General features: G+C 35.2%; 1 protein-coding gene across 2 annotated transcripts; it reads left to right on the top strand.

Moving 5' to 3' along the window:
* Positions 1-10,777: 10,777 nt before the first annotated feature.
* LOC131661190 (U-box domain-containing protein 62-like) lies at positions 10,778-15,724 on the top strand. Of its 2 annotated transcripts, XM_058930639.1 has the most exons (8): positions 10,780-11,485; positions 11,617-11,920; positions 12,590-12,671; positions 13,996-14,053; positions 14,230-14,318; positions 14,459-14,548; positions 14,644-14,714; positions 15,402-15,724. In XM_058930639.1, exons 1-8 carry the CDS (start codon positions 11,011-11,013, stop codon positions 15,541-15,543), a joined length of 1,311 nt encoding a protein of 436 aa, XP_058786622.1. In that variant the 5' UTR covers positions 10,780-11,010; the 3' UTR covers positions 15,544-15,724. The 2 variants fall into 2 exon arrangements, with proteins under 2 accessions (XP_058786623.1, XP_058786622.1); XM_058930640.1 differs by lacking the exon at positions 12,590-12,671 and having other exon boundaries at positions 10,778-11,485; positions 14,250-14,318.
* The last annotated feature ends 4,776 nt before the right edge of the window (positions 15,725-20,500 follow it).

Here is a 20,500-nt window from a genome sequence, read left to right as displayed (position 1 = left end):
GAGATGTCTATTAATTGTTAACGCACTGATAAAGGAGGTGAATTTAATTCAAATGAGTTCAATAATTTTTGCAAACAAAATGGAATTAAGAGGTAGTTAACCACTGCTTATATTTCGCAACAGAACGGTGTCGCCGAGGGGAAAAACTCTGTTATGAACATGGTTCGTTCTTAGCTATCAGATAAAACCATTCCAAAAACCTTCTGGCTAGAGGTTGTGAATTTGACTGTTTATGTTCTAAACAGGTGTTGTAACACCCCATATTTTCATTAATTGATTTAATTTGGAATTAAATTATTTATTTGAAATTATTTGGCATTTGATTGGATTTAATTGAAGAATTGTGGAAAAAGAGGTTATTGGGCTTAATGTGGTGTTAGTAAAGAGGGGGTGCTATGTTAGTAGGCCTTTTACTAAATTAAAATCTATTTTTCATAAAATAAGGAATTGAGGAAAAAAGGAAAATAGATGTGGAAGAGAAGCAGAAGAGTAGAAGTGCTGATACGTGAAAGAGGAACAGAAGAGGAAGAGGGCTAATCAAGATCCTTGGCTAAGGTAAGGGGGGACTCTTCCGGTTAACATCTTTTATCGTATTGTAGATAATAGGACTGATTTAGATGCATTGTTTGTGTCAATTGGTTATATGATGGATTGGGGTTGGGATGATTTTGAGGGAAATTGTATGATTTGATGAATTGTATGATTATATGATTGTTATAATGATGAAATGATCCTCTTTGTGTGTTATCTTTGTGTTATAACATGTATGTGGCTGATATGGTGGTGTTTGAGGTTCATGACATAACTTGGTTTGGTTTTGGGGATTTGAGGGTAAATCCCGTAATGCTGTCAATTGCGATGAGAGCTCTGACTTTTGCCAGTTCGCGCCGCGAAGGTAGGTGCGCGCCGCGAAGGCGTAGTGATTTTCTCGTTCCACGCCGCGAACCTTTGTTTGCGCCGTGAAGGCGTGTTTCCATTCGTTACGCGCTGCTAACTGTGTGTGGCGCCGCGTGCTGTAGCGATAATTATTTTTCTTTGAAAAATGTAAAAATGTGTAACTTTCAAACCGTAAGTCCGTTTTAGACGCCGTTTTGGACGTTGTTCCTTAAATTGAATGTTCTACCATATAAAATAAATATAACAACAATAAATTGATTTTATTTTAAAAAGTATCGTTTTCTTCAAATCTGGTTTACTCTTGTTTTGCATAAATGATGAGGTGCAATGGTTTGTTGTTTGCATAATTGAATATGTGCAATGGTGTGTGTTGTTATAATATGATTGCTCCTACTTGTTATGCAAATGGATGTTGTTCATGGTAAATATGGTTATCATGTGTTTTGATGAATGATGAGGTAAATGCTCTGTTGTTGATGGGTTGCTTTGTTGTACTTGGTACACGATTGTGAGAGGTGCTATTGTTGTTGCACTGTGTGGTGGTTTATGCGCACAGGCATATTAATGAATGATTTACCTGTTATGACATTTGGTTGTTTGATGTTGATGATGAGCATGTTATGGTTGATACATACATTTCATAATCATGTTGTGGGCTGTATCCCTTATGGTGGTGGGACAGCGGTAGCTAATTCCCATTGTGTGGAATTGGTGAGAGAAGTAGCCGAATCTTTATGGTGGTGGATCGGTGAGATGGGTTATCCCATGTTTGGTACCACATGCATATAGTTGCATTGCATTAGGTTGTTGTGTATAATTGTAACATGAATGGAAGATTGTCCAATGTTATAATATTTGATGATGGTGTAATTGTTATGGTGTTGTCTTTTGGTAATGTATTCTATCGTTGTTGTGTGTTGATAAGTACTTCCTGCCAATCTGAATATAATGGAATTGGATGAATAATGTGACTATGATGTGTTATTGTTTATGATTCGATAACATTTGTTAATTGTGAATGAGACTCACCCTTACTGTTGATATTCTCAGATTGAGGATAGCGGCTTTCGGCTCGGTGAGGATTAGCTCATGAGTCAGTTTGTTTAGTATAGCGTCGGTGTCATGCTCTGATATTATAACACTGGGGGAACGCTAGTTTAGAGTTTATGATGATGCTCTATTTTGTTGTTATTGGAGTAATTTTGTGAGATATTGCATAGATGATGTTATGCTTATCTGTTGACTAATGTCCGCTGTGTAGAAACATGATTTTATTAAAGTGATGATTTTGTCCCTAAGTGAAGCATGACGAATGAAATTTATGATAAATTGTTTTAATTAAATTGTGGCACCCTTGTTTTCATGTTTACTCTGAATTATTTTATAAATTTTCCGCGGGGTTTAGAAGGGTGTTACAGGTGTCCTACTTTTGTTGTCAAGGATGTAACACCAAAGGAAGCTTGGAGTGGAGTAAAACCCTCGGTTGATCACTTTCAGGTATTTGAGTGCATAACACACGCTCATGTTCTAGAATCAAGGAGGACTAAACTTGAAAATAGAAGTATTACGTGTGTTTTGTTGGGAGTTAGTGAAGAATCAAAAGGATATAAGCTGTTTGTTCCGGTTGCTAAAAAGTTTGTCGTGAGTAGAAATGTTATCTTTGAGGAGGAAAAGAAATGGGATTGGAATTAAAAACAAACAGTACTAGATTTAGAATGGGAAGAAATTGCAAGTGAAAATGAGAATGAAGAAAATATTGACAGGGAGATTGGTGCAACCCGTGATGAGGGAATTGGAGAAATCGGGGATGATTATAGTGATGGTGAAGAGAGAGTGAGGCGACCTTCTGCATGGATGGATGATTATGTTAGTGGTTAAGGTTTGTCTGAAAATGAAGCTCTTTTGGCTTTAATGGAGTCAAGTGATCCATTATGTTTCGAGGAATCCGTGAAGAGTAAAAATTGGAAATTGGCCATGGATAGTGAAATTAAATCCATCGAAAAAAACCTTACATGGACACTCATTGAACCACCTGGTGGGGTCAAAATGATTGGAGAAAAGATTTACAAAACCAAATGCAATGAACATGGAAAAATTGACAAGTACAAGGCTCGTTTAATTGTTAAAGGGTATTCTCAAAAGCATGGAGTGGATTACACAGAAGTTTATGCACAGTGGCAAGGATGGATATAGTGAGAATGATTGTTGCTCTAGCGGCATATAAGAATTGACATTTTTTTTCAGCGGGATGTCAAGTCGACTTTCCTCCATGATGTGCTGAGTGAAGATGTTTATGTGGAACAACAAAGAGGATATGAAAAAGAGGGTAGTGAGCATCTTGTTTACAAGTTACACAAAACTTTGTATGGATTAAAACAAGCACCACGAGCTTGGTTTAGTCCAATCAAAGCATATTTCATCGGTGAAGGATTTCAGAGGTGTGATAGTGAGCATACATTATTCACAAAGAGAAGCAAAGAAGGAAAAATTATAGTTGTAAGTGTTTATGTTGATGATTTAATTTTTACTGGAAATTGTGAAGTTATGATGTCTGAGTTTAAAAGATCTATGTTAAGAGAGTTTGATATGTCATACTTGGGTAAAATGAGGTTTTTTCTTGGGATTGAGGTGCTACAAAATTCTGATGGTATATATATATATATATATATATATATATATATATATATATATATATATATATATATATATATATGTGTGTGTGTGTGTGTGTGTGTGTGTGTGTGTGTCTCAGGAATTATGCATTAGAAGTTTTGCATATGTTTGGCATGATGGAAAGCAATTAAGTGACCAGTCCAATAGTTCTAGGATTTAAAGTAAGTAAAGATGGAGATGGATAAACTATTGATGAAACATACAAGCAGTTGGTGGGAAGCTTAATGTACCTCACTGCACAAGACTTGACATCATGTTTGCTACTTGTCTCACAAGTAGATATATGGTCAAACCAATTCAAATTCACCTACAATTGGCTAAGAGAGCACTTCAATATTTAAAAAGGGAATTTGAGTTATGGAATCCATTATAAGAAAGGAGGAGACAATGAGCTGTTAGCGTTTACAGTAGCTTTTATAATCTGGTTATATGTTTTTAATGAGCTCATAGGTTGTTTCACGGTGTTCGAAAAAGCAGCCTATTATGACTTTGTCAACACAAAAATCGAGTTTGTGGCTGCTACAACATGTGTTTGTCAAGGAATCTGGATGAAGAGAATTTTGGAGATGTTGGGACATTCTCATGGAGATGGTATAACTGTAATGTGTGATAATATTTCAAGCATCAAGCTGACTAAAAATCCTATTATGCATGGTCGCAACAAGCATATTGGTGTGAGATTTCATTTCTTAAGGAATCTTATCAAAGAGGACACAATTTAACTAGTTCATTATGGGAGTATAGATCAAGTTGCAGACATAATGACCAAACCATTTAGGCTTGAAGTTATTGAGAAGCTTAGAAAGATGTTGGGAGTATGTGAAATTCCTGACATAAACTAGTTGTTGTACAACATTTAGTTTGAGAGAAAATTAAAGAGTTAATGCATAATTTTTAGTTAGAATAAAGTCCTACTTTATAGGACAAACTTAGTCTTTAGTTGTATTATGGTTTCCTTAATTTGTGCACCCACTTAGCATTATCAACCTTTATTTTAGCATAGTTGATATCTTTCAGTTATTGTTTTCCATCATGTATTCAATGGCTATTTAAGCCAATGCTGCAATTAATAAAAAAGTCATTTAGTCCAATTTTTTAGTTCTTTCATTTAATTTCATTATCTATAAAAGTTCTCAACATGTTTTAATTTAAATTTATTAACATGTAAATAATGTCTTAAATTTCTAAAAAGAATCTAAATGATTTGTTTGATAACATTGTTTAGGAGAAGAATCTAAATGATTTGTTTGATAACATTGTTTAGGAAAACAATTATTTTTAATTTTGTTTGATTGTTTAAGAAAAACATTTCTAAAACATGCTTTATTGTAAACAAAAAAAAACTTTATGAAATCTACATTCTATGTCAATTCTACTATTATTAGATAAGTACCAATTTAATTGATAGACTCGACAAATTAATGTGCTTTAGTTAAAGATAAATAGTTGAAAAGATTCTGGTTTTAAATTATGGTTGAAATAATTTTTAACAAAATTATTATTACATCTCAATTAAACTTTGAACTATTAGAGGATCATTTTCTTTAAAAAAAATCTTTAAGAAATATTCTATCAGATTAAAATGTTTTTTTCTTTATTATAAATTAAATATGAATCTTTATAAATGTTATCACCCGCTTAGACCTTATAACAAAAAACTCCAAGCCCTATTAACTATTTGATGTGGAATAGAAAATTGGTTGGTGATATGCTAATGAAACTCAATGTGAAATCAATGAGGAATCTCTTTCATACGATGATGAGAGTCTTCGGTATGTGGAGATGGGGTGTACCAGCAATATTCACACTCCAACGCTCAAGTTATTAAAGTTAGATAAGTGTAACTCTCAATGATATATGTGAAAATTAAAATCACTCCCGATGAGTTTGACGCATAATGTGGAAGACCCTTGGATCAACTATAATAACGTAATGAGCATAATTTAAGGCTCCAACACTCACCTACTTGGTGAGCGTCTATATGTTCATCACTATTGAGCAGTCAAAGCTCTAGATTAGATTTTTAAGATAAGTTGGTCTTATTAGGCCATTTGGGCGGCTCAAAACAATTTTCCTCCAAGTCCTTGCAACTAGGCATAAAGCTAAGAATGTCATATAATTATTAAGACCGGTCTTCGAAATGCCCTTCTTTGTTGTTACAAATCCTTTGGACAATTCTTCTTACTAGGGAAGAGACTAATGCCATATTGAATAGGAGTATGTAGTATAGGAAAAACACACATATTAAATGCATTATTTGTAATTGAAATATTTCATAGTGGAAGTCTTCCACGCGGCCCCATGCTTCTAGGAAAAAGGGTAATGTATTTAGAGTGCTCAAGTACCGTTATGAAATCAAGGTCAGGTCTTGACCGTTGATCGTGTTTTCTATGCTTCTTTGATTATTGCATGCAGATCACAATGAGATAAGTTTTTTTCTTTTCGCCCTTTTCATCTCCAAATCGTTATATTTTTGCATTTCTTGTTTCCTTTAAATCATTACGCCTTTTCCTTTCTTTGACATTCATTCTAGATTTTGAATCTCCTCTTTGTGATCTGGTGATTCAGTCCCTTCATTTCTCAAACCATATGATTATCTCAAGGTAAAATTGTTCTATTTGTAAAATTTTTTATTCTTTGCTTGCTTTTGGGTATGGTTGTTATGGGAAACCCAAATGTCAGAACTATCATGGAAAGGAAAATTGCATGCTGGTTTTGACCTCAGAGAAGTTGCATGAGGTTAATTTCCTAGACTTGCATTAGGCCAACTCAAATGATTTCACGAGAGAAAGGAAGGCTAAACCTATATTATGGAACATAGGCATGTCTTTTAATTGCGACCCTACTGATAATGAAGTTAGATGGCAGATAGAGTCGCATTAATGTGCTTGTACTTATGGTCATTCTTTTATGTCTTTTGACATCAAAGCATCAGTGGACCGAGAGGATCACCAAAATAGTGAGACTCTCGAGGCCGAAGATCAACTTCTTAGAGTAGATCGGGAAACGTTAGGCATAGTCTCTGTGTTTGCTGACAAATGGGGTTCTAGATAACTCCTTCATTTGATATAGGGGTATGCCTCCTGAAAGGGACAAGAGGTCTTCCAATGAGTATGTGAGTGTGTTCTTCCCCTCCACATGTGCCTTTTCTTTAAAATAAGGTTCCAACTCCCCTTTAATGATTTTGATATGGAGATTATTAATCATTTAGGGATCGCCCTAGTTTAGTTACATCTCGTGAGTCGCGTCAACGTCAAAGTTTTTCAATACTGGTGTGAATATAATAAAGGCACCTTTAACGCTAACATTCTTCTTCCATCTCTTCAATATTCAACGAACTTCGTATAACTCATACTAGGGACAATGTTTGCTCTCATCCATGAAAGGCAAAAATATGTTTGAAGTATATATAGACAGTTTGAAGAGCTTCAAGGAAATATGTTACCTAGTCACACCTTTTACCTATACTACTTATGTAAGTATTTGCAAGATCTAGAATTTTGGCACAAAATTACTTCTTCGTGGGACCAGGACCGCACATATAATCAGACAAGTTATGTATCCTTATTTGATAAGTAATTGAAGAATAAGCTCACCTCTGTCTGGGAAGGCCTAAGCATTGTTGGAGGTGCAGGATCTACTGATACTAATTCTCCGAAACAAAAAACGAGGTATATTGTAACTAGTTTTTTAGTTGAAGAAGCTACCAAAAAATAGAGATGAATATCTTTGATAAAGACAGATATATCCTTTGGATTCTCAATTATTTTGTATAATTGGTATTTACCAATTCTTATGATTCATACGAGGAGGGCGTTGATAAATATACCCTTGCCATTCGTCGTTACTTCCATGTGACCTTTGATCAAGATCCGATCCCTTTGAAATTTATTCTATCCATCATAAAGGTGAACAAGCGTGAGGGTCTCCCTGTTAGTTTGACGGTGAGGTTTTTCCAAGGCCTTCGTTAAGAGAGATCGATGAAGGTTCCCAAAAGAGACCACGAGAATAAGAGTCATGGATAGATGAAGAGCCTTTCTTTGGTGAACATTCCTACTAGAGATCATGAGAAGGAGAGTCGGGGCCAAATAAGTTGGATATCAGAGGAAGCTTTCTTGTCCAAATGGTAATCACGTCCTAGTAATTTCTTGCCAATTGCAGCCCTAAAACGACCAATGAGCTTCGATCTTATGTATTTGAAGAATATTATGCTTATCTTGATGGTAAGGAATAAACAGCCCATCATAATAATATGGCAAAAATGTCATTTCAAATGTGAATGGCAACTGCCTTGTTGGCTTTTGGATCTGTATGAAATAGGACGCACTTGCTTAGGTAATCTTTGAAGGGTGAAGGAAAACCTTTAAGGGCGTCTTGTTGCAATTACAGTTGAAATAAATTGGTTTCTTCATGAGCTATGTGAGTCGGGGAAACTTTTGAAAGAAATAGGCCACTAGGTGTAGAAACATGGATCCCCTCCTTCTTTTGACAATATAGTAAAGCAATTGGCCTTGGCATCCAAAGAGAAAGAAATGGCCTTGTTTGTTATCCAAAAGATGTTATTTGATATTGAGACCACCCTCGACAACAACAACAAAGTTCTAGAATCTTCTTATAAGACAATGGGGAGATTAGAGGAAGCCTTTTAGAAGGTCCATAAGGATTTAAAAGCGGCTCAGGTGAAGTAGAGAGAAGTAGAGTTTGAAATAACCTATCTACATTTTGCAAAGGTCGTTGTGTGAGTGCACTTGCCCGTTAGATGTTTTGCATGATGTCAAAACTAGGAAAACTTTGGCATTTCTATATATAGGACGATATCTATGAGTCATTATGTGCACCTTTTCATTAGGGATCTTAGAATGCACTTAAAACATGTTTGGAAAAGGTATCATGCATCAAAAATCAGTTTCATGACATTAAAAATTAGTTTCATGCATGAAAAATCAAATTTTTCTCAAAACACGGGCCTATGTGTCGACTAGGGGTGGAAATAGGCCAGACTAATAACAGGGACTTACGGCCTAGCCTACATAGGCCCAAGTCAAACCTTTTTTTTAAATAGAAAAGGATTAGACTCTTCTTTAAGCCTATTTAATTAAAAAAGGCTAAGTCACATGCCACAAAAAAAGTCTTTTAAGCCTATCTGGCCAACCTATTTAAATGAATGCAAATAACTTCATTATTATTATTATTATTATTATTATTATTATTATTATTATATTGTATTTGTATTTTGAATTAAAATACAAAAATAAAACTTAGTTATCTTGAAAATCTTAGGAAGATAAGTTGGTTTTTTTTAATAAAAATATCAAAAGTTATTTTCATAAGTTCTCTCAAACAAATAATATCACAAAACTTATGTTAATAGGTAAACTTGAATAAGTTAATGCAAATAAGAATTTAGACCCGTTGATCTATAAATTTGTTAGTCTATTTAATACTTTAATTGAATTTCTTATTTACAAATGTTCAAATAAAATAGATTTTTATGTAGGCTAATAGGCCAACCAGGCAATTGAAAAGGCCAAACTTAGGCCTAAAATTAAGCCTATGATAGGCCGCAGGCCAGACTTAGGCTTTAAATTTTTTAACAGGCCAGACTCATATTTGACAAAGCCTAGCTCAGCGCAGCCTATTACCACCCCTAGTGTCGACACATACGTTGTATGAGTCGACACATGTGCTTCAATAGTAAAGCATATAGCTTCTGTTTGCATGTGTTGACACATACAACCTTTTAGGTCGACACATGTTATAAGATTCACTCCTATGTGTCGACACATACGATTTTTAGGTCGACACATGTATTGCATTTTTAAATTCTATAAGCTTTTGTTTCTATCTGTCGACACATGACCTAACACAGGTCAACACATGCATTAATATGTGTCGACACATGATTTATATGTGTCTACACATGTTGCCGTTTTTCTAAAAAATTGTATTCTTTTTCAAACTTATAGGTTTCCCTTTTGCCTCCAACTTGCACACTTATAAATACTTCATACATGCATCATTTTTAACTTGATGAAACTATAAACACATACAAAGATCGCTCTTCATACTCAACCTTCCATCTGTGCATACACATAAGTAAACTACACATAATCAGTTTTTGCTTGGGTGTCATCTAGACTAGGTTCATAACGTCCAATTTTAGTTTGTGTAATCGGTGTATTAGGTTGAGAATCTTTGAGGGTTTCATTGGAAAAATTGTGAGGGTTTTTCTTCCAAGGTCAAGGTGTTGATTTGGGGGTTTCGACAAGAGTTACGCAATTTGGATTCGATTTAGTGAAAACTTTGAAGAACGGGAGCTTCTTGCAAAAGAGTAGCGTGAGACGGTGAATCAATTGGTAGTCTTGGGTGACAACAATCTGCAATATGGATGATTTATACGACATATTATTTATGTGTGCTATATACCATTGTCATTACATTACACTACTTACATGTACTATATTTTGATGTTAAAAATATTGGAGTTTTGGAGTAAGATAACACTGATTTAAAATATAGCAGAAGGTTCCGCAGGTATATTTACAGAACTCTCTGTTTTTTACATGTTCCGTAGATACATATACGAAAGATTTACTAAACTGCAATATTTTGATTTTTTCTAATGTTCACTATGTCTTTTAATGCTTCTGTTGATGTACCTACGGAAAAAACCAAATTAAAAAAAAAGTTTTTTCGAATGTGTATCTACGAAAACAAAGGGGCATGATTGAAATGTTGCCAAGTGACTAAAAGATTCAATGAGTGCATTGAGATATTCTTTTATTTTTTTTACTAAAACTCAAAACCAAAGAATTAGATTTTTATATTCACGTTTTTATTTTAAAGTTAAGACACCGTCGTGAATGATTGCCGACCATCACTTCAATTACCGTCCATCTAACTAACATTGACTATCGACAACCACCCTTTTAACCACCGACGCGGCTACCATCAACCACCACTTCTTGCCACCATCTTCGATCACCACTTTATTTTAAAATTCAAAATAAAAATTAATCAAAAATTTTAAAAAAGAAAATAGAATCAAATCAGCTTATTATTTTTTAAAATTGTTTCGTAGAACATTGACGATTATGATATTTTTAAAATCCTGAATATGAAACTTACACTTTTATTTTTTCTTAAATGTTGGGTAGAAAAGTGATGATTATGATATTTGTAGAAAAAAATATTTTTAATTTGTTAAAATATAAGAATTCTTTTGAGGAAATTATGATGTTCCCAAAGTGTTCTACGACGTCGTTCTGAAGCTCGATCGGCATGTGGAATCAAAGACGCGCTACCAGTGTCCCAACTCACAACATAGCGCGCGCACATGAATTACAATGAAAAACGTCACCGTTTTAGATCCAACACTGTCTCCAAACCCTAATTCTTCCTCTTCACCATTCCAATAACCCAAGCTTCGCGTTTTGCACCATGTCCTCCGATGACATCAATCTCGGTCCTGATCAGAGAATCGAAAACGGCCTCACTTCCCCCCTCGTCTTCCAAGACGACACTTTACGCTTCAACTGCGACGGTGCACCACCGCGGCAGGTCGGCGATCCGGTTCTTAAACCCCGGGAAGTTGGCGGTTTCATTGACGACAAGATGTTCACTGTAAATCGCGATCGCTTTTTCACCTCCCAGGGCGCCGAGTTCCGCCGCAACGTTTTTGCTGATCGGTCCGACCATAGGGATACTTCAGATGTACTGAACTGGAGCGCCGGAACTTCCAGTAGCGACGATTCGGACGGAGAAGACGATGAAGATGACGATGAAGGCGAAGATGGCGGCGAAGGCGTCAGTATCGGCGACGGGAGCAACCGGAGTTCAAATGCAATAATTGATGTTAACAATAACAGCGGCGTCGGAGTTGTAATTGGAAAATCCCAGCATCATTCCCCTTATGGTATGAACGGACGAAGCAATTGTTTTTTGTGCCATTATTAGCTTTGAAACATATTCAAAAGTTCCGTTTGAGTTTCAGAATGTAAACTTTACATTGTTAGTTGTTTGTTTTTGGTTATGTTTGAATTGTAGTTTCTGGTAGAGAGATGTTGGGAAAGGACGGTGAGATTGTACAGTTGGTGCATAACCATGCGAGTGATAGTGTTGGTGGAGATCATCAGCGAGAAAGATTCGGTAAAACTCAGAATTCTGCAACTGTTGCTGAAGCTGATTGTGAGGAGTATTATTCCCACTATCTTCAAGGTACGGAAGGGTCGCCTTCTGTACAGAAAGTTATGGTGGATGACAATGGTTGTGGGTTTAGTGGAAGAAAGAATGCTGTGTATTCAAGCGAGTCAGGGGAGTCATTGAGGGCAATTCTTTCAGATCCTGTTACGTAAGTCTCTCTCAGTTCATTAAGAAAGGGTTTTAGTGTGTAGTACTAGTAGGCTTTATGTTTTATGCTATGATTGTTAAGCAATATGATTTGAATAATTTTTGCTTTTGATTGAATCAATTTTGCACTGTGATGGTCTGTAAAATTAAAGTTTTCAACTGAATGATATTGTGCGCCATATTTCCATTCTCATGCGCCTGTTCTTAGAAATCATAGATGTTACTTTCTTTGTAATCATCTCTCCCCTTCTCTTTACAAGAAAGTATTGCTTTTAAATTTGGAGTTATTATCCTGCATAAGCTTGTATAGTGATGGATAAAAAAAAGTTTGAATTCATATTATTTACAAAACCATGTACTTCCAACCTATTGAGATTATCTATTGGCATCAATTGATCCCTGATGTAAAAGTCTGTGTCAATCTTATTGTTAGGATTTCCTTAATTTTTTTATTCTCTTAATCAAATGCTTAAATCTGATGATGCAGAACATGAAAATCTAATTTGGTATTTTTACATCCATCTCCTTTGCAAGTATAGGGATCACATAAGTTTATTCTGTTGGTATCTTGTATGTTACTTATGTTTTTTTGGGGGGTATGTTTCTACTCTCTTGTGTTTCATCTTCAGACTTGTACTTTTTGTTTTTGATTCATCTTCTTAAAATACAGTGGAACTCTTATGGATGATGCAATGATATTACCTTGTGGACATTCTTTTGGCGGAGGTGGAGTACAGCATGTTATTAGAATGGTGGGTTCTAAGCCATCAAAATGCCATAATTTTCAGACTGTCCTTTTGTGTGACTACTCTTCTGAAAAATGTTAATAACTATGGATCTGGTAATTTTCAGCCTCTTTCTCAAATATACGCCTCTATACAGTAGAATGGCAGGACTCTCAAAGCTACTAATGACATTTCGAACCAGTATTTGTCTCCAACAAATTCTAAATTTCCTTCTTTGAGAATATGGAAAACTATTGATTGTGTTAGGAGAAGATAGGAACTGAATGTTAATCAAGCATTGATCAAAAGTTCAAATTTAAGAATCGATAAAAGTCTATAAAACTTTATTAAACGAGAATGGACATTGTATGTTAGGTTGTTAATAGAGGCAAATAAGGCACTATTTTGGCAGAGCAGGGCATTGCTATGACTATGCTCCCTGGTGCATCGTATATAGGGTGGTGCAGCTAGAAACAGCTGTTTCGCGCATGGAGTGTGCAGTGCGCTAGAGGATTTTTTCAAAAACCCAAAATACCTTTACAGATTTGTTGCTATGGCTATGTGGGGCTAAAAATGTAGAATAGCGCGTATAACATGAGAGGGGAAGTAAAATCCCAAAAATGATTGGATGGTAACTTGTACTTTCTCACTGTTTCCTACAGCTTTCCTCCCTCGCATACTCGCCCAATAATAGCCGAGCTTTGCATCGCAAGGTGCCTTCTGACCACGGCAGGAGGAGGAGGAGGGAGGAGAAAGGAGGGTAGAATCGCAAACAGTAGTAGTAGAAGAAGAATGCTACACAGTAAGAATATATACTAAAAACATAAAAGAGCAGCGGTATTGTTGAGTCTTGATATATATGTTTGAGGGTGTTGCGATTTGCTGGTGCTGCTGTGACCCTGTGACATATGTGTTCTTAGGTTGTATCAAGTATTAATGAAATGATCTAACAGGCCGGTTTTTTTGGTTGGGCATTTGCTGACATGAATATTGGGCTTCTTGTGAAGTGATAATCCCTCTAGTTTTAACTGATTTGTATGTAGCTTTATTTCATACTTTTCTTGTTGTAAGAATCAAATTCAACTTATGATTCTCGAGGATTAGTAGATAATTTAAATTTTCCTTGGGAGTATATCTATCCATCTATATTGTTCATGGACTAGAAATTTGAATGTATATGTTTTTCATTCACATCTGTATATGTTTGGGTTGTGGATTTGCCTGCAGTATGCTGTAGAAAATTTCAGAGATATACATACCGCTTTTATAAATTTACATTTAGACGTCACACGCAGTCAACTAGCTAGTAGCTAATATACAGCAGTGATGCATTGTTTTTTTCGTTTTTCAGAAAGCTTGTTGTACTTGCTCTCATCCCACACTGGAGGAATCAATATCTCCAAATCTTTGTAAGTCAATAGCGTATAGATTCAACTAATTTTTCTTAAATAAGATATGGTCTAAAACATATATTGGATACTCTTAGATAATTTAATAATGTAGTATAATACTTGGTAATATTTTGTTGGAATATTCTGATTTTTTTTTCTCGCATTTCTTTCTGTCATGTTGCCTTCCTTTACAGCACTTCAAGCTGCTGTGCAGGCGTACCGTCGGGAAGAGGAATCACAATTTTACCGGTCATCCAAAAGAAGAAGAGAAAGATTTGATCAGGTGTATATCCCATTGCCCAAACATGTTTAAACCTTCATATAGAAACTCAGACATATGAAAGGAAAATCAAGAACCACCTAGTTTGCTTTAGTTACTTACCTTGACATCTTTCATTTTTTAACGATATATATTCACGACAGGGTGGTTTAGGAGAGTGTGCTGTTTTTGAACCACCAAGGAACAGAGGTGTTCAATTTCCATTTGCTGTGACAGACAGGGTTATCATAAAGGTAGTATTTAAAAACCCTCGAGAGTGGAAACTACTTCTAAAAGTTATTTACATTTTTAAAATTGACTCGAAGTAATTGAAGAGAATATTGATCAGGGAAACAAAAGGACACCACAACGCTTTGTTGGAAGGGAAGCTATTGTAACAACACAATGCCTGAATGGGTGGTCTGTAACTTAACAACTTTTTCTCTCGTAGTCAATATCAAATCTTGATTTGCCATGTTTATTTTTATTATTAATAATATATAGTAAATATTGTAACATGCCAATTTATTTATTGACTAATAAAACTGACCTGATAGATTTAATAGGTTGAGGATTTTGTATCCAAGATGTCTCTGAAATAATTTTCTTACAAAATGTCTAGAAATCCTAACTCAACTTGCAAATACCCTTATTGTTAAGTCGGACACCATCAACTGAGATCAAAGTTCAAGCCCGGGACCACAGTTGTGTGTTAGTTTTTAGTGGTTATACCACTTCGTCTTCAAACCCAAATAAAATTACAAAATGTCGCCGTGTATTGCTACAGTGCTTTTGTGAGCTGAGTTGCAGAAGTTGAAACTTTTGTTAAACTGTTATAGCTGGTTAGATGTACCTAGAAAAAATAGTGGATGTTGATAAATAAATTTCTTTACTTCTTTTGAACTTATGGGCACATTGCTTGGTTGAGACTTTGAAATAACATGTGTCATGTTATAAATCTAAGTGTGTTAAAAATAATATCTGCTATTGAGACATGGTAGGAATAGTTTGATGGTTTCTGTCATGCATATACTTGCACGCCATAATGTTGCTTTCAAGGAGCTAATTTAATCTTCTGCAGTTAATAAAAGACTTATTTATGTACAGGTATGTGGTGAAGACATTGGACAATGCAGAGAGTGTAAAATTGCAGTATCGTTCCCTTGCTAAGGTTTCTGATGATCCTTCAAAACTTGTCTCCAGCAACACGGGACCTAATTGGCTTCAGATCAGCCGCACACCATCATAAAACGTGGTTGATAATACTTCTGCAGAAATGTGTAAGCAATTTATGTTAAGCAATCATTTTACATAAAGAAGGTACTACTTTATGTTAAGCAATTTATTGTTAACACCTCAAACAAAATATCTTTGTAATTCTACAATTGTATTGTAAGAAAACTGTACTAGCAGAGTTTGTAAATATGTAAGCTTTGTATTTTATGAAATTATGAGTATAGTATGTTAGCTACCATTTTGTTCGGATACAGTAACAGATTTAATACTTAAATAGAAGCTATTGTGACTTAAATATTATTGTTACACAATAATTGATGTTATACTTAGTATGACATTCAGTGCCCGAATCTCCTCGCAAATCAGAGCATCTCCAATGGTGTAACCCATTTTTGGGTTTTTTATGGGTCCCACTAGCCACATCATCTTAAAATAATTTTTATAATTTTTATTTTAATTGTATAATTCTAAAAAGTTATTATTGGGCCCACAACTTTATCTCATAAACTAATTTGATTGGGTACCACAATTTTTTCATAGTTGCATTGCAATGCAATGGTACTATGATGTGGCATGTCTAGGTGGAGAACTCAAAAGAAAATATCACCATTGAAGATGCTCTCAGGAAGGGTACAATGCATTAGAAAAGTGAAGTTGCTTGGAAAATGGACGGGTCTGAAATTTGCCTGTGAGACCACAAGTTGTTTATTTGGAGAATAACTTTATTTTGGCTAGCTTCTTTGATTTGGTAAAAGGTTTATTATAGTAAAAAATGGTTTCCTCCATGTTGAGAATCAAGACAGACTTTTCAAATACAGAAGCGACCTGCTTTGGAAGTTCATGAGCTGAATCTATTTTGTCATCTTTCAACTAGTCAAAATTTCATCTGCATCAGTAGAACTAATACAATAAGATGTGATTCAGTTCAACAAAATCTCCTCCGTTGCACATATATCCCTATTGATTGAACACATCCTTCAGGGTTAATGGGCAAAAGATGAGGGCTCAGGGTGGTGGGGTTAAACTGCATTTCATTTTACCGTCAAACTCAGTTACACAAACAACAATTAAAACTCATCATTTACCGCATTAGATTATGTTTTAAAATTAAGGTTTAAATAGTCTTTGGTGCTGACGTGGCGAAGTTGATAATAGCAGCAAATTTTCCAAAAATGCTGGGAAGCTTTTTATTTTATTTTTGATAATTCCATGTAGTTTGATAATAGCACAGCAAATTTTTAAAAAATAGTCCCATAAGGTTTTGATCCCAAAATCCTTTGGTCATAGCTTTATGACCTCTCCACTAAGTCATTTCAATTTTTTCTTTCATAATTGCAATGCATATGCATTTATTATTTAAACATATTATTTATTGTAATATTGATAATATTTTCAATACTTTAAATAAATACAATACTTAAAAATTAAAATGTATATATTACATAAGCATATTATTTATTGTGTTGAGTTTTTTTACAAGAAATTTTTAAAATATATAAATACATTATTAAATAAACTAAATAATCTATATGGATATTTCAACTATTAATACTTGAAATATTAATAGTGATAAATTCAAATACCTATATATCAAATAGTTGAAATATTTAAAATACTAATATTTTTTAAATGTTTATAGAAGCAGCAAATTATTTATTATAATAATAACAAATTATAATATTTCTTCTTATTGAATTATCAATAACATATTATTATTATTTTTTTTTGAATCAATAAATTTGATTAATTCAAAAAACACTCAATACACGGCGATCGCTCACGATCCAGCCAAAACACAAAACCAGAAAACAAGAGTAACTATGTGCCTACACCTATAGCATAAGCATTGCTAACTGTTTCCTATATTTCTTAGCATTCCAAAGTCTATACACAAGAGTATCTATAATCTCTTTATCAATGTCACCTATGTGATTTCTCAGTCCAAACACAATCTCATTCCTCACTTTCCACACATCATAGACAGTTTCGGTAATAGCACTCTTCAAAAGTGTCGCTCTCCAACTTCTGCCCTTGCAATTTCTAGTAGCCCAAGCAAGTTCACTATCCCAATCCATAGGAGAGTGAGTAATATTGGTCCATTGTAGAACTTTTTCCCAGATAATTCTCAGTCGATTGCAGCAGAAGAAGAGGTGATTAATAGTTTCCTGTTGCAAACAGAACACACATTTATCATCTTGGAGCAAACCAAATCTCTTCATCCTCTCTTTCGTTGCCAATCTCCCATTACAGGCTAACCAAAATATGAACACAGATCGAGGACGAGCAAAATTACCAAACATCAAATGTTTCCACACAGGTTTCACATCCATGACTAGCAGTTTTAAGTAGAGGCTCTTCAATTGAATCTTATTACCTCTACCAGCATGGGAAACATCCAGCTCATGGTATAACTGTCTAGCATGGAGCGGTTCCTTAAATATCCAAGAGTAACTCTCTTTGATGGGAACCTGCATAAGATTAACATTCTTCAAATAGTATTCATGAGTCCACTTGATCCAGAGAGAGTCTGCCTTCCTGTGCAAATTCCAAAGGAGCTTGATCATACAAAGCTTATTCCATGAATCCGGGTCAATAATACTCATGTCTCCATAAGCTTTAGGCTTGCACACCTTCTTCCAGGCCAGGGGAGCTTTTCTAGACACAATTTTATCACCTGTCCATAAAAAACTGCGATAAATAGCATCAATTCGGTGAAGGACTACCTTGGGAATAGGCAAAACTTGCATCTAGAAATTAACCACAGCAAAAAGAACACTCTTAATCAGCAGCACTCTACCCGCGTATGTAAGGAGTTTAGAACTCCAATGTGTGACCTTCTGAACAATTTTATCAATCAGCACAAGGTAATGCTTAGCAGCCAGCTTTCTACTAGTTAAAGGGAGACCTAAATACCTAAATGGCAACACACCTTCCCTAAAACCAGAGTGTTCTCTAATAGCAGCCCTATTGGTATTCTCCACTCCACCAAAATATATGAAACATTTATTAGGATTCAAGTGCAGGCCTGTGGACTTTGTGAATACTCCAACCTTAGCCAAAATCAGATCAACAGAGTTCATATCTCCTCTTGCAAAGAGCAGCAAGTCATCAGCAAAGGTCAGGCTAGTGATCTTCAATCTCTCACACTTTGAATGATATTTGAAGCTGGGCAAATTGTCAAGTTGAAGGAGCAGTCTAGTGAGGTACTCCATCATAATAACAAATAGGAGGGGTGACAAAGGGTCACCTTGTCTGATCCCCCTCTTAGCAGACATACTTTGGGAGTACTCACCATTAATATGAAACCTGTAGGACACAGTAGACACAGTCAGCATGATCCATTTAGTAAATCTAGTAGGGGCCCATAACTCCAACAAGATGCTTTCCAGGGCTTTCCAGTCAACCATATCGTATGCCTTTTGTAAGTCAATCTGCATCATACATTTTGGGGTGGAATGTTTCCTCTCATACCCTCTGATTAACTCATAAGCCAGTAGAACATGATCTTGCAAGTGTTGACCCTTAACAAAGGCAGCATGATTCTTAGAGATAGTTGTTGGCAAGACAGATCCTAATCTTCCAGTTAAAACTTTAGAGATGATTATGTAGATGGTGGTACAACAGGATATTGGCCTATAGTCTTTAGCAGCCTTAGCCAAACTATGCTTAGGGATGAGAGTTATGACTGCAGTGTTGAAACCATGATGCAATCTTCCATGAGCAAAGAAATCCAGCACAACCCTACACACATCATCACCCACAATGTTCCATGTCTTCTTAAAGAACCTAGCTCCAAATCCATCAATGCCAGGGGTTTTATTGTCTCCAATACCATTAAGAGCCTCATAAATTTTCTCCGTAGTGATAGGTTTTATAAGGAACTCCCTCTGGTCACAAGACAGTTGAGCTCCCTGTCTAAGGGCAGGAATATTCACTCCCTCAAGAGTCAGCTCTGCAGTACCCATAATTTCAGTATAGTATCTCAACACCTCTGCCTCAATATCTTGTTGTTCATGAACCACAGTCCCATCATCCTTGCTCAAACATCTAATGCAATTTTGCTTCTGCCTTTGTTTGATAGAGGCATAAAAGTATTTGTTATTGCCATCCCCTGCCATAATCCAGTCAATTTTAGCCCTTTGGCTAATATCCAGATGCTCCAATTCTGCTAGGTTAAGAACCTGATCCGTATGCTTCTTCACTAGACTAATGAGATCAGGGTTATGTCTATCAGCTGCAAGGGACTTCTGGGCCTCCAGGAGAACTTTCCTAGCACCTTCCAGCTGCCTCTTGAGCCCAACCAAAGGTCTACCAAACCTCTTAAGAATAGGAATTAGTCTCTTCAACTTATGCCAAACAACATACATGGGAGAGCCCCTAATAGGAATCTGCCAATTCAGAAGAACTGCCTGGTGTTGGATTAGCAACAAATATATTAAATATTTTTCAAAACAAAAAAAGTAAATATGAAAATAAAAATTTAATTAACAGACAAATATTTAATGCAACCTTTAATTCCTGTAAACTTTATTTATTAATTAATTATTTTTAATTATTAATTAGCAGTAAATATATTAAATAACTATTGAATTAGTATTTTTTTTACTATTAAATGATTTATATATTTAATAGGAAAAATACTCTTTTTGGTCCCTTATGTTAACGTCAGGGTTCATTTTGGTCCCTTAACTTCAAAAAGTGTCATATTGGTCTCTTAACTCTTCAAAAAGTGTCATTTTAGTCCTTTTTGTCACATTAGCGACGGAAAAACTCAAAAATTGGTCGCTAAATTAGTCGCTAATATGACAAAAAGGACTAAAATGACACCTTTTGAAGAGTGAAGGGATCAATATGACATTTTTTGAAGTTAAGGGACCAAAATGAACCCCGAGGTTAACATAAGGGACCAAAAAGAGTATTTTGCCTATTTAATAAATTATTCAGTTTAAACTATTTAGTTTATTAATATT

The sequence above is a fragment of the Vicia villosa genome, linkage group LG3 (genome assembly GCF_029867415.1).
Source record: "Vicia villosa cultivar HV-30 ecotype Madison, WI linkage group LG3, Vvil1.0, whole genome shotgun sequence".
Classification (NCBI taxonomy): domain Eukaryota; kingdom Viridiplantae; phylum Streptophyta; class Magnoliopsida; order Fabales; family Fabaceae; genus Vicia; species Vicia villosa.
Note: the sequence above shows the minus strand (reverse complement) of the source record. Positions and strands in the feature narration are given on the sequence as shown.